Source organism: Coregonus lavaretus (genome assembly GCF_964263955.1).
Source record: "Coregonus lavaretus genome assembly, chromosome: 15".
NCBI classification, from domain to species: Eukaryota; Metazoa; Chordata; class Actinopteri; order Salmoniformes; family Salmonidae; genus Coregonus; species Coregonus lavaretus.
Genome location: NC_140002.1, coordinates 35,168,829 through 35,187,880, shown reverse-complemented (window position 1 = coordinate 35,187,880; position 19,052 = coordinate 35,168,829). Strand labels below are relative to the sequence as shown.

General features: G+C 42.5%; 1 protein-coding gene across 2 annotated transcripts in view; it reads left to right on the top strand.

Annotated features, from left to right (window-relative positions):
* Window positions 1-19,052, top strand: part of LOC311143200 (vascular endothelial zinc finger 1-like) — a 49,574-nt gene that overhangs the window by 16,035 nt on the left and 14,487 nt on the right. For both annotated transcript variants that reach the window (XM_084178988.1, XM_084178987.1), the window contains exon 2: window positions 17,703-18,478. In XM_084178988.1, the coding sequence (XP_084035114.1) occupies window positions 17,703-18,478 (776 nt within the window). The remainder of the gene's footprint in view (window positions 1-17,702; window positions 18,479-19,052) is intronic.

The following is a 19,052-nucleotide window of genomic DNA, read 5'->3' as shown; positions in this document are numbered from 1 at the left end:
GAAGATCTAACAACTAGTATGGGTTGTTAATATGATTAGGATTGTGTGTTTGGCTTCTGGACATCGAAAATAATGTTTATTTGAAAACCAACAGAACAAGAGAAAATGCTGGTTTCAATGGCATAATGTTAATGAGGAAATGTTTAGCCTATGGTCGGATTTTGGTTAGGCTACTTTGAAACAAGGTAAGACTTATTTATTTTGATCCACAGCCACGAATGAGTGAGTCACTTAGCTTTATGCTGACAAATATAGCTTTATGCCGCGAAATAGCCTACTAAATAGGCCAAGCCTAAACGCATATATTAAATTGCCTAAATAAACAAGTACATTTCATTAATTAATTAAGTAGCTCAGGTCTTGAAAATATGGGCAACCTTTTTCCCCTCCCTATCATCGCTGGACATAAGCAAAGAAGGACTCCGTGTTTCATCGTCGGCCCACATGTCAAGTGTAATTGCGCCCTTGTATTTACCCAAGTTCCACCCGCTAGCTAATTTTTTGTTGTTGCCTGATGCAGGACTCTAGTGCCAGAGAAGAGAGACTCTCGGACTGAAACATTCACACCTCCATTCATTTACGAAAAGATAGTCCATTTGTGCCACAGTTTAGACTACCGATAGATCAGCGTTCTAACTCCCCCTTGTGATAGTGTGGTGCAATGACAGAATGACACAATTTACCACAATCTGCCACCATCTACCACAAACGGTCACGGTATAAGCTCGAAACATTTAATTGATGAACCACTGTATATTACTGTTGACCAATTCATGGTTTTAGAACAATCTACAGGAACATTGTCTAGCAAAATCACCGAAAAAAGTTGCAATTTAAGCAAAATGCTTCGGGAAGAGGAAGGCAATTTTGGTCATTTTCGGTTTATCGTCTCAGCTCTAGTACAGTATTCTACAGTACACAGTAGAGCACACTAGTGGTATACTGGTACCTTGGTAATATCACGGTACCAAAACATCATGATACCTATGATACCAACATTTTAGAATACCCTAGTTCCGTTTCATATGAAACTACAACATTTTTCAGCCCTACCGATCTAAAGAACCTGCTGGCGCCTGTTATAAAATGTTTGAAGTCAGTTTTGTTGTAACATTGTATCATTGCATCGCTTGTTGTAACCAAGAGCACAGACCAGTCTGAGTGACTTTGCATGTTCACTGTCATGCAGCCTCTGCGTGTCAGAGAGGGAAAATGGAGCACGGCTTGTCTCTAGCCTAAACGGTTAAAAAAATATCACCCATATTACCAGAGATGCCTTTTTTCTTTCTATTGGGATTTACGCTTATTTTATACTGGACAAAAATATAAACGCATCTTGCAACAATTTCAAAGATTTTATTGAGTTACAGTTCATATAAGGAAATCAGTCAATTGAAATAAATTAATTGGGCCCTTATCTATGGATTTCACATGACTGGGCAGGGGTACAGCCATGGGTGGGCCTTGGAGGGCATAGGCCCACCCACTGGGGAGCCAGGCCCAGCCAATCATAATGAGTTTTTCCCCACAAAAATGGCTTTATTACAGACAGAAATACTCCTCAGCACCCTCCCGCCCCTCAGATGATCCTGCAGGTGAAGAAGCCACATGTAGAGGTCCTGGGCTGGCATGGTTACATGTGGTCTGCGGTTGTGAGGCCAGTTGGACATACTGCCAAATTCTCTAAAACGACGTTGGAGGCGGCTTATGGTAGAGAAATTAACATTCAATTCTCTGGCCAGAGCTCTGTTGGACATTCCTGCAGTCAGCATGCCAATTGCATGCTCCTTCAAAACTTGAGATGTCATCTGTGTCTGACAAAACAAGTTGCCTTTTATTGTTCCTAGCACAAAAGTGTACCTGTGTAATAAACATGCTGTTTAGTCAGCTTCTTGATATGCCACACCTGTCAGGTGGATGGATTATCTTGGCAAAGGAGAAATGTTCACTAACAACAAATTTGTGCACAAAATGGATGAATAATTTCAGCAATTCTTATTTATTTTATTTATTTCAGCTCATGAAACATGGGACCAACAGTTTACATATTGTGTTTATATTTTTTGTTCAGTGTATATAATTTCACAAACCATGTCGTGGGCCGTTTTAAACTAATCCCTGGTCGCTTATTATTGGTTTGATAACAAACACCGTTGTTCAGTCATGTTTCTTAGCTAGCTAACAACCTAGCAACTTGACACTAGGATTAGGCTAATTTGATTGGCACAGGAAGAAAAGGATAGGGTCTGCTACTCATGAGATGTGCTTCAAAGGTAGGATCCATATAGGCCTAATGTAAGGCTAAACTATATCAAGAATGTGTTTCTTTCTGGTGCTCCTTAAATTCTGTTTGGTGCTAACGTTTTAAAAGTCGGGAGCAGTGTGTGTGTGTGCGTGTTTGAGAGAGAGATAGTTAGTGTTATTAAAAAATAAAATGTATTTAAACTTTATTTAACCAGGTAAGCCAGTTGAGAACAAGTTCTCATTTACAACTGCGACCTGGCCAAGATAAAGCAAAGCAGTGCGATTAAAAACAACAACACAGAGTTACATATGGGGTAAACCAAACATAAAGTAAAAAATACAACAGAAAATATATATACAGTGTGTGCGAATGTAGTAAATAATGGAGGTAAGGCAATAAATAGGCCATAGTGCAAAATAGTTACAATTTCGTATTAACACTGGAATGATAGATGTGCAAAAGATGATGTGCAAATACTGGGGTGCAAATTAGCAAAATAAATAACAATGTGGGGATGAGGTAGTTGGATGGACTAATTTCAGAATGGCTGTGTGCAGGTGCAGTGATCGGTAAGCTGCTCTGACAACTGACGCTTAAAATTAGTGAGGGAGATAAGAGTCTCCAGCTTCAGAGATTTTTGCAGTTCGTTCCAGTCATTGGCAGCAGAGAACTGGAAGGAATGGCATCCAAAGGAGGTGTTGGCTTTGGGGATGACCAGTGAGATATACAGTGGGGAGAACAAGTATTTGATATACTGCCGATTTTGCAGGTTTTCCTACTTACAAAGCATGTAGAGGTCTGTAATTGTTATCATAGGTACACTTCAACTGTGAAAGACAGAATCTAAAACAAAAATCCAGAAAATCACATTTGTATGATTTTTAAGTAATTAATTTGCATTTTATTGCATGACAAAAGTATTTGATCACCTACCAACCAGTAAGAATTCTGGCTCTCACAGACCTGTTAGTTTTTCTTTAAGAAGCCCTCCTGTTCTCCACTCATTACCTGTATTAACTGCACCTGTTTGAACTCGTTACCTGTATAAAAGACACCTGTCCACACCCTCAATCAAACAGACTCCAACCTCTCCACAATGGCCAAGACCAGAGAGCTGTGTAAGGACATCATGGATAAAATTGTAGACCTGCACAAGGCTGGGATTGGCTACAGGACAATAGGCAAGCAGCTTGGTGAGAAGGCAACAACTATTGGCGCAATTATTAGAAAATTTAAGAAGTTCAAGATGACGGTCAATCACCCTCAGTCTGGGGCTCCATGCAAGACCTCACCTCGTGGGGCATCAATGATCATGAGGAAAGTGAGGGTCAGCCCAGAACTACACGGCAGGACCTGGTCAATGACCTGAAGAGAGCTGGGACCACAGTCTCAAAGAAAGCCATTAGTAACACACTACGCCGTCATGGATTAAAATCCTGCAGCGCACGCAAGGTCCCCCTGCTCAAGCCAGCGCATGTCCAGGCCCGTCTGAAGTTTGCCAATGACCATCTGGATGATCCAGAGGAGGAATGGGAGAAGGTCATGTGGTCTGATGAGACAAAAATATAGCTTTTTGGTCTAAACTCCACTCGCCGTGTTTGGAGGAAGAAGAAGGATGAGTACAAGCCCAAGAACACCATCCCAACCGTGAAGCATGGAGGTGGAAACATCATTCTTTGGGGATGCTTTTCTGCAAAGGGGACAGGACAACTGCACCATATTGAGGGGAGGATGGATGGGGCCATGTATCGCGAGATCTTGGCCAACAACCTCCTTCCCTCAGTAAGAGCATTGAAGATGGGTCGTGGCTGGGTCTTCCAGCATGACAACGACCCGAAACACACAGCCAGGGCAACTAAGGAGTGGCTCCGTAAGAAGCATCTAAAGGTCCTGGAGTGGCCTAGCCAGTCTCCAGACCTGAACCCAATAGAACATCTTTGGAGGGAGCTGAAAGTCCGTATTGCCCAGCGCCAGCCCCGAAACCTGAAGGTTCTGGAGAAGGTCTGTATGGAGGAGTGGGCCAAAATCCCTGCTGCAGTGTGTGCAAACCTGGTCAAGACCTACAGGAAACGTATGATCTCTGTAATTGCAAACAAAGGTTTCTGTACCAAATATTAAGTTCTGCTTTTCTGATGTATCAAATACTTATGTCATGCAATAAAATGCTAATTAATTACTTAAAAATCATACAATGTGATTTTCTGGATTTTTGTTTTAGATTCCGTATCTCACAGTTGAAGTGTACCTATGATAAACATTACAGACCTCTACATGCTTTGTAAGTAGGAAAACCTGCAATATTGGCAGTGTATCAAATACTTGTTCTCCCCACTGTACCTGCTGGAGTGCAGACTACGGGTGGGTGTTGCTATGGTGACCAGTGAGCTAAGATAAGACTGGGATTTGCCTAGCAGTGATTTATAGATGGCCTGGAGCCAGTGGGTTTGGCAACGAATATGTAGTGAGGACCAGCCAACAAGAGCGTACAGGTCACAATGGTGGGTAGTATATGGGGTTTTGGTGACAAAACGGATGGCACTGTGATAGACTACATCCAATTTGCTGAGTAGAGTGTTGGAGGCTATTTTATAAATGACATCGCCGAAGTCAAGGATCGGTAGGATAGTCAGTTTTACGAGGGCATGTTTGGCAGCATGAGTGAAGGAGGCTTTGTTGCGAAATAGGAAGCTAATTCTAGATCTAACTTTTGATTGGAGATGCTTAATGTGAGTCTGGAAGGAGAGTTTACAGTCTAACCAGACACCTAGGTATTTGTAGTTGTCCACATACCCGTCGAGAGTAGTGATTCTAGTCGGGTGGGCGGGTGCAAGCAGCGTTCGGTTGAAGAGCATGCATTTAGTTTTACTAGTGTTTAAGAGCAGTTGGAGGCTACGGAAGGAGTGTTGTATGGCGTTGAAGCTCGTTTGGAGGTTTGTTAACACGGTGTCCAATGAAGGGCCAGATGTATACAAAATGGTGTCGTCCGCATAGAGGTGGATCCGAGCGTCACCAGCGGCAAGAGCGACATCATTGATATACACAGAGAATAGAGTCGGCCCGAGAATTAAACCCTGTGGCACCCCCATAGAGACTGCCAGAGGTCCAGACAACAGGCCCTCCGATTTGACACATTGAACTCTATCTGAGAAGTAGTTGGTGAACCAGGCGAGGCAGTCATTTGAGAAACCAAGGCTATTTAGTCTGCCCATAAGAATGCGGTGGTTGACAGAGTCGAAAGCCTTGGCCAGGTCCATGAAAGACGGCCTCTGTAGCTCAATTGGTAGAGCATGGCGCTTGAAACGCCAGGGTAGTGGGTTCGATCCCCGGGACCACCCATACGTAAAAATGTATGCACACATGACTGTAAGTCGCTTTGGATAAAAGCGTCTGCTAAATGGCATATTATTATTATAATAATTATTATACTGTCTTTTATCGATATTATTATTACCGTATTTTCCGCACTATAAGGCGCACTTAAAAGCCTTTCATTTTCTCAAAAAACGACAGTGCGCCTTATAATCCGGAGCGCCTTATGTATGGATCAATTGGTTAATTGGTTGATCCATACTGGTTGTACACGGCGCTCAAGGTGCTCTGTCAAAATGTTTCAGTATGAAAAACCAATAAAAACAATTTATTAATAATGAAATGTTTCAGTACCACTGGTAAACTACAAAGCCGCACCACTTGCAGCATTACGGTAGCCAGTACACACCGGTATTGTGCTTACTCACAGTCCCACACCACTTGTGTGTGTATAAAGACCCCAAAATGGCACCTTTCAAGAGACACGCTTACGACGCAGAGTTCAAGCTCAAGGCTGTCGGTCATGCAGTAGAATATGGGAATAGAGCAGCAGCGAGAGAATTCAACATTAATGAATCAATGGTACGGAAGTGGAGGAAGCAAGAAGATGACCTGCGCCAAGTAAAGAAGACTAAACAGAGTTTCCGCGGGAACAAAGCGAGATGGCCACAGTTAGAGGACAAACTCGAACAGTGGGTTGTTGAACAGAGAGCAGCAAGTAGAAGCGTCTCTACAGTCACTATTCGAATGAAGGCAACAGCGCTAGCACGGGACATGACAATCGATGAATTTCGAGGCGGTCCTTCTTGGTGCTTTCGTTTTATGAAAAGACGTAATCTCTCCATCCGCACACGAACTACCGTCTCGCAGCAACTGCCAAAAGATTACCAAGAAAAGCTGGTCACTTTCCGCGCATACTGCAAAAATAAGATCACTGAAAAGAAGATCCGGCCAGAGCACATCACCAACATGGACGAGGTTCCACTCACCTTTGATATTCCCGTGAACCGCACTGTGGAGAAAACGGGGACCAGTACGGTGTCTGTACGTACCACAGGGAATGAGAAGTCATCCTTCACTGTAGTTCTCGCCTGCCAGGCTAATGGCCAGAAACTTCCACCCATGATTATTTTCAAGAGGAAGACCTTGCCAAAAGAGAACTTTCCAGCCGGCGTCGTCATCAAAGCTAGCCCGAAGGGATGGATGGATGAGGAAAAGATGAGTGAGTGGCTGAGAGAAATTTACGTCAAGAGACCGGGTGGCTTTTTCCACACAGCTCCGTCCCTATTGATCTACGACTCAATGCGCGCCCATATCACCGATGCTGTCAAAAAACAAGTGAAGCAAACTAATTCGGAGCTTGCCGTCATTCCGGGTGGATTAACTAAAGAACTCCAGCCGCTAGATATTGGTGTCAACAGGGCGTTCAAAGCTAGACTGCGAGCTACGTGGGAGCAGTGGATGACAGAAGGCGAACACACGTTCACCAAGACGGGGAGACAGCGCCGGGCGACTTACGCCACTATCTGCCAATGGATCGTGGATGCCTGGGCTGATATATCGGTCTCAACTGTGGTCAAAGCTTTCACGAAGGCAGGAATAATATCTGAACTGCCAGGCAACAGCAGCGACACTGACTCGGATAATGACGAGAGGGAGCCGGGCAGGTTGGATGCCGTAGTCGCCCAACTGTTCAATTCGGACACTGAAGAAGAAGAATTCGAGGGGTTCGTGGATGGGGAATGAACTGAAAAAGTGAGCTTTACGTGTTATATGTAACTGAACAATGTTGAGTTATGCACTAACGTTTGATTTAGTGGTATCAGACTGTTTCTTTTACTACGTGTTTACTGAATCAGGGAAAGGTTCCCCTCCACGTTTGGGAGAAGAGTGAGCAAGGCTGGGAGATATTGTTAATATGCACATTAACGTTTGAACAACATTACCATGGGAGTGAACGGAGTTGTCAGAACGCTTAATAAAGTTTGACTTTATCTGACTGTTTTGTTGACATTCCTTTTAGCACAGCTCCATCTAGTGGATGCATAACGCAACCCCAGTCAATTCGTTTGACTACAGTATCTTCTATTCTATGCGCCTTATAATCCGGTGCGCCCTATATATGAAAACAGTTCTAAAATAGGCCATTCATTGAAGGTGTGCCTTATAATCCGGTGCGCCTTATAGTGCGGAAAATACGGTATTATTATTATTATTATTATACTGTCTTTTATCGATCGCGGTTATAATATCATTTAGGACCTTGAGCGTGGCTGAGGTGCACCCATGACCAGCTCGGAAACCAGATTGCATAGTGGAGAAGGTATGGTGGGATTCGAAATGGTCGGTGATCTGTTTGTTAACTTGGCTTTCAAAAACTTTCGAAAGGCAGGGCAGGATGGATATAGGTCTGTAACAGTTTAGGTCTAGAGTATCACCCCCTTTGAAGAGGGGGATGACCCCGGCAGCTTTCCAATCTCTGGGGATCTCAGACGTTACGAAAGAGAGGTTGAAACTGAAGAGTAAAGAAGGTTTCATGCAGTGTTTTCCCCTTACTGACACAATAACATGCATGTCATTATGCATGTACAGTGCATTCGGAAAGTTTTCAGACTCCTTTACTTTTTCCACATTTTGTAAAGAAAAAGCCATATCTCAGACTGGCCAATAAAAATAAATGATTAAGATGGGCAGTCTGAGATATGGTTTTTCTTTGCAACTCTGCCTAGAAGGTCAGCATCCCGGAGTCGCCTCTTCACTGTTGACGTTGAGACTGCTGTTTTGCGGGTACTATTTAATGAAGCTGCCAGTTGAGGACCTAGTTTCTCAAACTAGACACTAATGTATTTGTCCTCTTGCTCAGTTTACACCGGGGCCTCCCACTCCTCTTTCTATTCTGGTTAGAGCAAGTTTGTGCTGTTCTGTGAAGGGAGTAGTACACAGCGTTGTACGATATCTTCAGTTTCTTGGCAACTTCTCGCATGGAATAGCCTTCATTTCTCAGAACAAGAATAGACTGACGAGTTTCCGAAGAAAGTTATTTGTTTCTGGCCATTTTGAGCCTGTAATCGAACCCACAATTGCTGATGCTCCAGATACTCTACTAGTCTCAAGAAGGCCAGTTTTATTGCTTCTTTAATCAGCACAACAGTTTTCAGCCGTGCTAACATAATTGCAAAAGGGTTTTCTAATGATCAATTAGCCTTTTAAAATGATAAACTTGGATTAGCAAACACAACGTGCCATTGGAACACAGGACTGATGGTTGCTGATAATGGGCCTGTACTCCTATGTAGATATTCCATAAAAAATCAGCAGTTTCCAGCTACAATAGCCATAAACAACATTAACAATGTCTACACTGTATTTCTGATCAATTTGATGTTATTTTAATAGACAAAAAAGTTGCTTTTCTTTCGAAAATAAGGACATTTCTAAGTGACCCCAAACTTTTGAACGGTAGTGTGTGCAAATAAGGTATTTGTTTTTTATTTTTAATACATTTTCGAACATTTCTAAAAACCTATTTTTACGCTTTGTAATTGTGGTGTTTTGTGTGTAGATTGAGGATTTTTATTTATTTAATCAATTTTAAAATAAGGCTGTAACGTAACAAAATGTGGGAAAAGGGAAGGGTTCTGAATAATTTCGAATGCACTGTGTATTCCTTCCTTCCATTCCTCCAGTCAAATCACAGGTAGGCCTTTGCAAATATGAGCAAATCAGCCATTCTATGCAGCATTCTATTATACACTGAACACTGTGAAATTAAATTCAGTGTGTTGTATTGAGTAGAAGTGTGAATTTCAGTGACAGGTTTTTTGAGAATGGTAACAAGTGTCCGGGGGACGGGGCGAACAGGATGCTAGGCCACCTTGGTATCACAATACTACTCGGTATCGTGATACTTGGCCTGGTATCGTATCATTTGTCAAATGTTGGTATCGTGACAGCACTAGAGCACACTAGAGTTGAGTACACTATAATGTACTGTGCTGAACACTACTGTACTGAACTCTACTTTACTCTACTGTGCTGTACTTTGATGTCCAAACTTGTGAAACAGAAGTCTATGATTGGTACAGATTTGGTCCGGACCAACCAAATTTGGTCTTGTTTGGGGCAGAACTCATTACAATAATAGCCAGTGTGTAGAATAATACCCAAATATGCAAAGGAGGATATTGCATATTTATACCTTTTTATTATACATCATCATGAAGAGAATGACATTCATATCCATAATTATGCATTTCTGTGTAGTACAGATCAAGGACCCATGATGAAAATCTGTTAACGCAATTCTGTTACCGCGTGTAAGTCCACTTCACTTACTGTAGTTCAATAACCATTCTTTCTGTAGACATTGAATCTTAATTCGGAGCAGATATTTTACAGAATTTCTGGAAAACGTGGACACATAACAACATTTCTGAAACAAACTTTACATCTGCACAGTTCTTCCAGTAAATGTGTTTTTGTAAATTGTTAAAAGTAGTCCTTGTGCGTAGAGTTGTATGGTTTGTTAAATGTTGAAATCAATGGTTTTTGTTTTGCATACATTTGAAGTGAAGAATATGCGTCTCCGCGCAATTCCATTTCCGTGGAATTGCCTGTAGCCCACAAGCTGGCCTCTGAAGCTGTTGAATGATGACAGTCAAGTGGTAGGCTAACCTAAAAGCCAATTTATGTTTGATCTGAAAATGTGGTCTGAGGCTTCGTAGGAGTGTGTGACGCAAGCCTCCGGAGGCATGCAGAGGCCAAATCAATATCCATACCGCATCGCTGTGCGCCTCTCAAATTTTGTAACAATGCGAAGGGCTCTGCATTGACATGCTTGGTTGACGGTAGTACGTCCTGTATAAACAAACTCACTTCCTTGACAACTTCCTTCACAATAGCTCTGCTCTGGTAAGGGCAAGAAGTATGAAAGCCCCGAAGTCTGCGGAGGCTGCATCGCAGTAAATGCTGTACTGCCACTTCAGAAAATCCGGATTGACCATGCAGAGGCTTTACATGAAACTGTCACTATTTGTGTGGTCCGCCTCACTTATTTTAGATGCTCCATTGAACAGCAATAATGAACCCTAACAGGCGGGCTTGGCTCTATTTGTACACAGCAGCTCTTTTTGCCATTCTGCTGATTATGTTCTAGAGCTGGATGCTAAATCCATCCATCCAGCCAGGCCTATAAGCTCTGCAGATGTTACACTGGCCACTGTCACATGACTGTTTGAACTACACTAGAAGACAGTACATTGACCTACATTCTGCATAATTTAATCATAGATTACCTGAGGGGAACATTACCATAATAACCTAGTAGCCTATATTTAGCTAGATAAACATGTTCAATTATTATGATACACTTTTTAAATTGTTGTCCATGATCTTGCACACACAGTGCTGCCACAGTCAGAGGATCCTTTTCTTTAAAACATGCGCCTGTCTGTCTGGTTCTGGTGCAGTGTGTCTGTGTTCCCCTGAAGTGTAGTGCAAAGGCCTGATCTAGATTTTAGAGAGCTGTTTAGTAGGCTTGGGCGGTATACTGTATACCGGGGTATTTGGAAATAGCCACGGGATGGTTTTTCAATACCGTTAACTATTTCTTGAAGATTTGTTCATCAATTTGAATATTTGTAGCAACTCTTTTAAGTAAATACCTGCAGTTAACTTGTGCAATACGTTAGGATATTTAAAAAAACATTGTGTTCTTCATTTCACCGCTAACAAGTTTTCATTATGAAGCTTACCAGTAGTCCCCAGTCACGTGGTGTTTGTTTTACAAGCACAAAATGACAAGAGACCGGAGCCTTGTGAGTAACTCACTGTTGTGCAGTACGCACCAGGTGATCTAGATACAGTATGGAATTCACAACTAAATGTTTGCCAGCTAGATATCTTAACTATTAAGTTAACTGTCTAAAATGTGCTAAATGCTCTGCAGTTGTGTGTTTGGTTTGCTATTTTAGTACCTAGTTCTCTGTCTAGCTAGGTGGTTAGCTTCTTCCAAAATCAAGCTTCGCTTGGTAACAGCAGAGAATTCCTGGATCAAGAGCCTCGCTGTCTAATATTTGTGTGTGCAGGAAACTGTGAGTAGTATTTTTTGAGTTACTTGTATAACTTTATGAGCTGGGATGTCGGTTCTGAAAATAGTTTAGTTCAGAGACTGTATATAATGTTCGCTATGTGCTCGTTAGCGTTCTCAATGGGATTTGACATGTACTTGTTAGCATTACTAACCTTCGGATTACAGAGGCTGTGGGGTTAGAAAATAGTGTTCAGTACCGGTATTACCAATAGTATTACCAAAAGTCTGCACTGAAGCTGTGGAGGAGACAGGCAGACAGACTAGGTATTCCAGCGCTGCGTGTGATTTATTTATTAATGTCAGTCGACGTGGGTAGCTTCCAGCTTTGACGTCACTAACCTTTTCGCACAGCGGGGGATCTCTGCTCTGCCTGCTGTGCAGTACAACCATGTGCTCTTCTCTCTAAAACTGCAGCACATTAAGGCCTCTCCCCTCTCCGCCAGCTCTTCTCTAATTGGGCTGCTTTGGGTGAATGTGGCTGTTCCCTATGTGGATGGCAGGTTTCCTCGGTGTGTTTGGTGCAATATGGCAGAGATTCACCGCTGTGGTTAGACTGGTGGCTTCCTGTGGCTCTCACTCTTACCTGGTGTCTCGCCTCTGCTTCCTGAAGGGTGCCTACGGAAACTAAGCTTGTGGCTTGACCTGCGCAGCTCCAAAGCCCACGCAGTCACACCACTGAGAAAGAGAGTGGGTGGCCTGTCTCGACTGTCTAACGCAGGGCTCTCCAACCCTGTTCCTGGAGAGCTACTGTCTAGTAGGTTTTCGCTCCAACCCTAATATAGCGCACCTGATTCTAATAATCAGGTTAGTTGCAACTCGGGTTGGAGTGAAAATCTACAGGAGGATAGTTGGCGAGCCCTGGTCTAACGAACACATCTGTTTCTTATTCATTTATTAATTTGATCTTTTCTGTCAATTCTATAGTTTAATGTTTGAGGAGCACGTTTGGAATGAATTCTATTGTAACGTTGAGCTACTAGATGGGTGATTCTCACAAAACTGGCACTTGACCCTCCCAAAAGGTGAAAACTCCAACATATTTCCTCTTGGATAACTAAGATTAGGATCTGTATTTATCTATTTAATAATTATTATGTTTATTGATCAGATATTATGCATTTTTACCACAATTTCCACTACTACCAATGCAAAAAAGTCAAAAAAAAGTAAAACAAATCTATTTCTAAAAAAAATTAACATTGCTCATCTAATGTAAAGGTTAAACATAACACTGAAAACGAATACATGTAAAATTACATTAAAATGTAATAACACAAACTTTTCTGAATCTTGTTTTTTTGTGATTACTTGTGTATACATGTTATTTATATGTACACATATTTGGATAAAGGATAAAGAACAAAAGCCGCACTATCAGATTAAGTCAAAATTACTAAAGTATACATTTAATTTTTCTGAATATTTCCTTAATATTGGTGCATTCCGGTAATCATAAGCAGGTTTCGGAGATGAGACTGCATTTTCGGAGTGTTGCGTAGTTTGCCATTGAAAAACTGTACTGAGCTCTATTAGAGATTCAGTAACCCGATACATCAAACTGTAATTTGTTAATTACTTGCATAATACTAAAATCACTGATTTTAATGCAATTGACAAAAATACCCCTTATTTTAGCATAAGTATATGTATTTTCAAAAGTAAAATGTGGACTTAAGCATAAAAAAGTGACTTTCTTTTTTTTTAGAAAAGGTAATTTCTCTAAGGTCTTAACAGGTAATATTGGTGTATTAGGACGTGGATATGTGTGGTTCAAAGGTATTTTAGATGTATTTCTAAATTGAATGGAACCCTTTGGGCAAATGGTATAACATGATATGCTTATAAAGTATCTAAATATGTGGGGTATGGACCAAGACTGCCTTGGGAAATCAAACAACAGTATAGGTAAATGCTAAAACAGGTACATGTCACAATGGGGGATTGGGCTCCCGAGTGGCGCAGCGGTCTAAGGCACTGCATCTCAGTGTTTGAGGCGTCGCTACAGACCCCCTGGTTTGATTCCAGGCTGTATCACAACTGGCCGTGATTGGGAGTCCCATAGGGCAGCGCACAATTGGCCCAGCGTCGTCCAGGTTTGGCCGGTGTAGGCCGTCATTGTAAATAAGAATTTGTTCTTAACTGACTTGCCTAGTTAAATAAAGGTTACATAAAAAATAAAATAAAATATCCTCCTTTAATTGGAGGGGTTGCTCTTTGCTGAAAAACAAACTCCAGATTGTGGCTATAAGTCAATTCAAATGGGGTTTATACACCCATATTTCTTGACAACCCCTACTTAATCAAATAACTGATATTTTTCAAAAATCTATACAATAGGTGTAAGCAGTGGTCCTAGTAAATAATTAAAGTTGGCAGCATAGCACACCCATTGACTATACATTAGAATTAGCTTATTATCATTACCGAAATTAAGGTTCTCATTACCAAAACGGACCTAAAAAATTATGCAGTATGAGAAATGTATATTTTCAGTATTGAGAGGCCCTTAGCTCAATCTGCAAGTAATAGGAGACAGCCATTATGAGTCGGCAAACAATTGATCACATCATTAAAGTCCATTCATGCCTAGGCCGGTGGCGGTCATGACATTTTGTCAGCCAGTTATTGTCATGCAAAAGCCTGCCGGTCTCCCGGTAATTGACCGTTAATTAACATAAACACGTTTAGCATCTCCACGCATACAAGCTGCTGATTCGTGCCTTTGGAACATCTACATAAAAAAAAAAAAGTTTAAATCAATGTAATATACACCATCACAATACATCCAATATTTTATTTTAGTCAGGTCTAAAGAAACATGATATGAAGAAAATGTATTTCAGAAGAACAGAATATGAGTTGGCCTACTGTAGGCCTATGTTATCTGGCTATGCTCCATTCCATAGGCTGTAGGCTTATTCATTTAGCTGACAAGATATGCTTATGCCCCGTGCCATTATTTAAATGTATATGATTTTATAGTAAGAAGAATATCATTTAACTTAGCTGAATAAAATAAAAATGATAATTTTCCCATTACAGAGCGAGTGCGCATATGAAGTGGCTATGTGTAGCGTAAAAGTGATATTTTGAAACTGGTCCAATATGCTAGATTTAGAGTTATTTGGCAATTTAGAAATCAAAACATATATGGGCTGCATGTTGCAACTATAGGCTATTGATGATTTGAGAAAGTAGCAAAAAAAGAGCTTGCGCTCTGTTCTCTCAAGTGATCATATTTCCACACATCAGACTATTCTCAATTGAATCTAATCTTTACTAATATGTCAAATTAGTTTCTAATTAGAATGGCCCATTATCAAATGGGCAGGAACAGGGGCAGGGGGGAAAATACATGTCATCTGTATGCACTCGAATAGCGAATGGAGGCTGCACGCTTTCCGCCGGTCCGTTTTGTAGGCTACTTCGTTTTTAATAGCCGAGCATGTGCTTAAGATGAGCAGCTGAGAAATAAATATAAGAACACTTAATTCACTCCAAGCATCAACCAGTGTTTGAGGAGCATGCTCTCCCTGCCCTGACAGGTGATATTCCGTCCGCACTCTGTATGCCATGGGCTCTCCAACCTTGTTCCTGCAGATACCAAGCGCTTAATTAGGGAAACCAAGTGAAATCTGTTCGGGAACATCAGTAGTAACATGTTTTTCACAACTAAACATATTTCACTAAACTGTTGACAGCCCGTCTGCATGCTCTAGAAAAGAATAAAGGAGAGAGAGGAGGAGATGGAAATGCATGGTGGTGAGATATTCTGTATAGCTAAAGGTAATGTATCACCCAATTAATTATGAAAATATAAACAATACCCTATTACTAGGCTATTCAAAATCAAATACAAATGTACTCATTGTAGGCGAACTTTAAGCTGCCCTGCAAAATCAACGAGCCAACAGCATCGCCTAGGGCTATACATTCTCTCCCATACTCATGGATATACATTTCCCACCATAGCATAAGGTAACCAGTCCATTCAGTATGCATAATAATACAGTCCACACTCAAAGGTGATTACTTGAATTTGTATAGGCTAGACCAATTATGTACCAAAGACATCTTAAATCAGTTTTGTATGTTTTTCTGCCATGCGTAATATGCAGTAGGCTATATAACAGTACAATCATAATTTTATTTCAGGTTTTTCTTTCTGGCTTGGGCTCGTAAGCCTATGCATAAGCTCTAATATGCTATGGGTGTTTTGAATTAATTATCACATTAGAAAACGCTGTCCATTTCGGTGTGTTAGGCTTTGAAACAACATCCACAACAACCATGTTTTACACTTTTAACCTGCTGTTGTAGTTCTTCAAATTGATCATCACAGTGAGGTGAGTTTTGTAAAAGGAAGATAGTGTTTTGATTATAAGTGTTTGATGTGATTTTCGATTGTATTTGCATTGATGTCACAGTGATTGGGGGGGACAATAGAGCCCTAAGTACCAGGCCATTAGGACCTGATGGTAGTTAGCAAATTGGGTACTACCAAAACACTCTTCAGAATGATAGATGGTTAATAGTTGCAGATGCATCATGGTTTTCTAACTCAATTTGCTACTGCCATGGTTAAAACTGGTTTCATGAGAATCACCCAGTTTACCAGGAGAACACCTTGTCTGGTCTGGTTTAGCTGAGCTCATGCCCAGGCTGCTGCTGGAGGCAGTGAACTGATTTCTTCCACTGCCTGCCTGTATTTTGGCAGGCTACTTTTGCAGTCACATGAAGAGTCTGCACCATCATGGCGGGGGATCATTTTTCATATTTGCTAGCAGGTTTGGATTCCTAAGCAGCAGCAGCAGCAGGCTGTTTGTGTGCCTCCTCACTAATGACAGAGCCAGGGCCTATTTTTGTCCCTGTAAAACACCAACAGTCACTGACCCTGCTTTTTTCGCGTGATTCATCAAGTAGATTCTCCACACATCAATACTGTGGCTCGGTACAAAGGTGATTTTTTATCAGGGACTTGGAAGTCAATAGAGCATAGAAGCAACTACGTGCAGTAAAGGGCTTTGGCAAATTCTCTTCCTAGTTGGTGTGGTTTTAGACTAGAGACCAGGGTTGTTGTGATGATTATCTGATTGAATGTTTTCAGGTCTTCTCCTCCCATTGTATTAGTTGCAATGTTTCGGCTGACTGATGTCCTGCTTGCATGTCATTAGTCATTCAGCAGAGGGGCGGAATTGTTGACTGCTCTGTTCTGTCCTCCGTGGTCTACTCTGCGATGCCACATGCGCAAAGAAGGACTCGCTGTCTATTTTGGTGTGGCTTTCGATTAAATGGCTTTTCTCGCAGTCACACCCGCAGACAGCCGCGCTCTAACTCTCCAACTCTCTCAAGGGTCACTTCAGCGGAGCTGTGAACTAACTTCAGAAAGGGCACAAGCTCTCAGGGTGAAATTGAAGAACCACCGCACATAGACCGTGTTGAATCTCCATGTGTTGTGCAAACACATGGAGCTTCTAGGCCCAGGCTATGGCTGAGGCGGACAAGTCACCAAAGCAAAGCCTCCCCAGCAGCACCAGAGCATTTTAAGATGTAGCCTTTGAAAGGCATTGAGATTAAGCTGTTCTCAATAGTTGTTGCATATGAATGGCTCCCAGATTAGGGTATTCCCAGTAGGCTATGTAAGCCAGTAACACAACACAAAGAGAGACTAATGCTAAATTAATTTCCTTCCAAACTATTTTCTCACCGCAAAAGCGGTTATATAAAGGAGGAATGTGAAGATGTAGGCTAATCTCCAAAAAGTGCCGGGTTACATAAAGGAGAAAGGATGTGAGGTGAATGTGGCTGTATTGAGTAACACAAATAAAACCTGAACTTTCAGTGCTCTGTCTCTTATAACTAGCCTGTAGCAGACAGAGCAAGAAAGGCTGGTATTTTCAACCTATAGTTCTACCCTGTCCATTCCAACAGGAAGGGCCACCTGCTAGAAAGACATTCAGGCTACTGGTAATACTGTAATATTGTGTTGATTGAGAATTGAACTGTGTTGTTGATCTGTGTTTCACCTTGCTGTGATTTAATGTAATGTCTCTACAGCAGGCCAATGAAGCCCTCCACCACCAGCACCAGGTGGCCCAGAACAGCCTGCTGCCACTGCTCAACTCTGGGAACGAGCCGGTGGACCAGAAGCCTGTGATGCCCATCTCCCTGGACCAGAAACCCCCCGCCAGCGCCGCCGAGCTCCTCAAAGACAATGTGGCCTGCGGGACTGGCGGCGGCAGGGGACCCATGCCTGTGGTGAAGAAGGAGCACAAGAGCAAGACACCCTTCATCTGCGGCTACTGCAACAAGGCCTTCCGTGACAGCTACCACCTGCGGCGCCACGAGTCCTGCCACACGGGCGTCAAGATGGTGTCGCGGCCCAAGAAGACAGCCCAGACAGCCCCCACCATGGTGCCCCTCATCTCTACCCTGCCCAGGGAGAATAGCGGGCAGCCCTCCTACATCTCCACCATCGCAGGCATGCTCACCACGGCCACCTCCTCTGTGTCTTCAGCCTCCAGCATCATGTCTCCAGCCACTAGCATCATGTCGCCAGCCTCTATGATCAACGTACCCCAGCAGAGCCAGCCCAAGAAGCCTTCCAAGCCAGTGAAGAAGAACCATGGCTGTGAGATGTGTGGCAAGGCCTTCCGAGACGTCTACCACCTGAACCGTCACAAGCTGTCCCACTCGGACGAGAAGCCCTACGAATGCCCCATCTGCCAGCAGCGCTTCAAGAGGAAGGACCGCATGACCTACCACGTGCGCTCGCACGACGGAGGAGTCCACAAGCCCTATGTCTGTTCCGTGTGCGGGAAAGGCTTCTCCAGGTAGGCCCCAGGCCCAGCCATGCACATTCACTAACACTCGCTAGCTGCCACATATTTCAAGTAGAAGTGCTTGCTATTTATTACAATCTCATTTGAAATCAGACATCAGCTAATTCAGATCATGTTAGTACACGGTTATTAGCCAACACATTCTATATGGTGTTAGACAAGCACTTAGAGATACACTGAGATGGAGAGTGTATGACCATCTGTTGTTCAATGTGACGTTAACGTTGTGCACGTCCCATTGGCTGCTGCCCTCATGGATTTATATTAGCGTTGAATGGTCTTGACTCAGTGCCTTTGTGATCCCCAACATGTTTAAACAGTCACGCTTTAGAGAGCAGTTCAACTCCAGTGTCCCAGAGTTCCCCCCTGCGAGGACAGGCATGCAGGCAGAGGAGTGAGGCGGGGGGAGGGGAAAGGCTGCTTTGATTTGTGCATCAAAATTTGGGAACGGACCGCATACGATGCACCTTTACAGGGCCCAGTCTGACCCATCTGGAATAACTGAGCATTCCAGTCTTTCCAGGCATAGCCAACAGTGGCCTTGTAAGATGGCCTCTTTCAACAT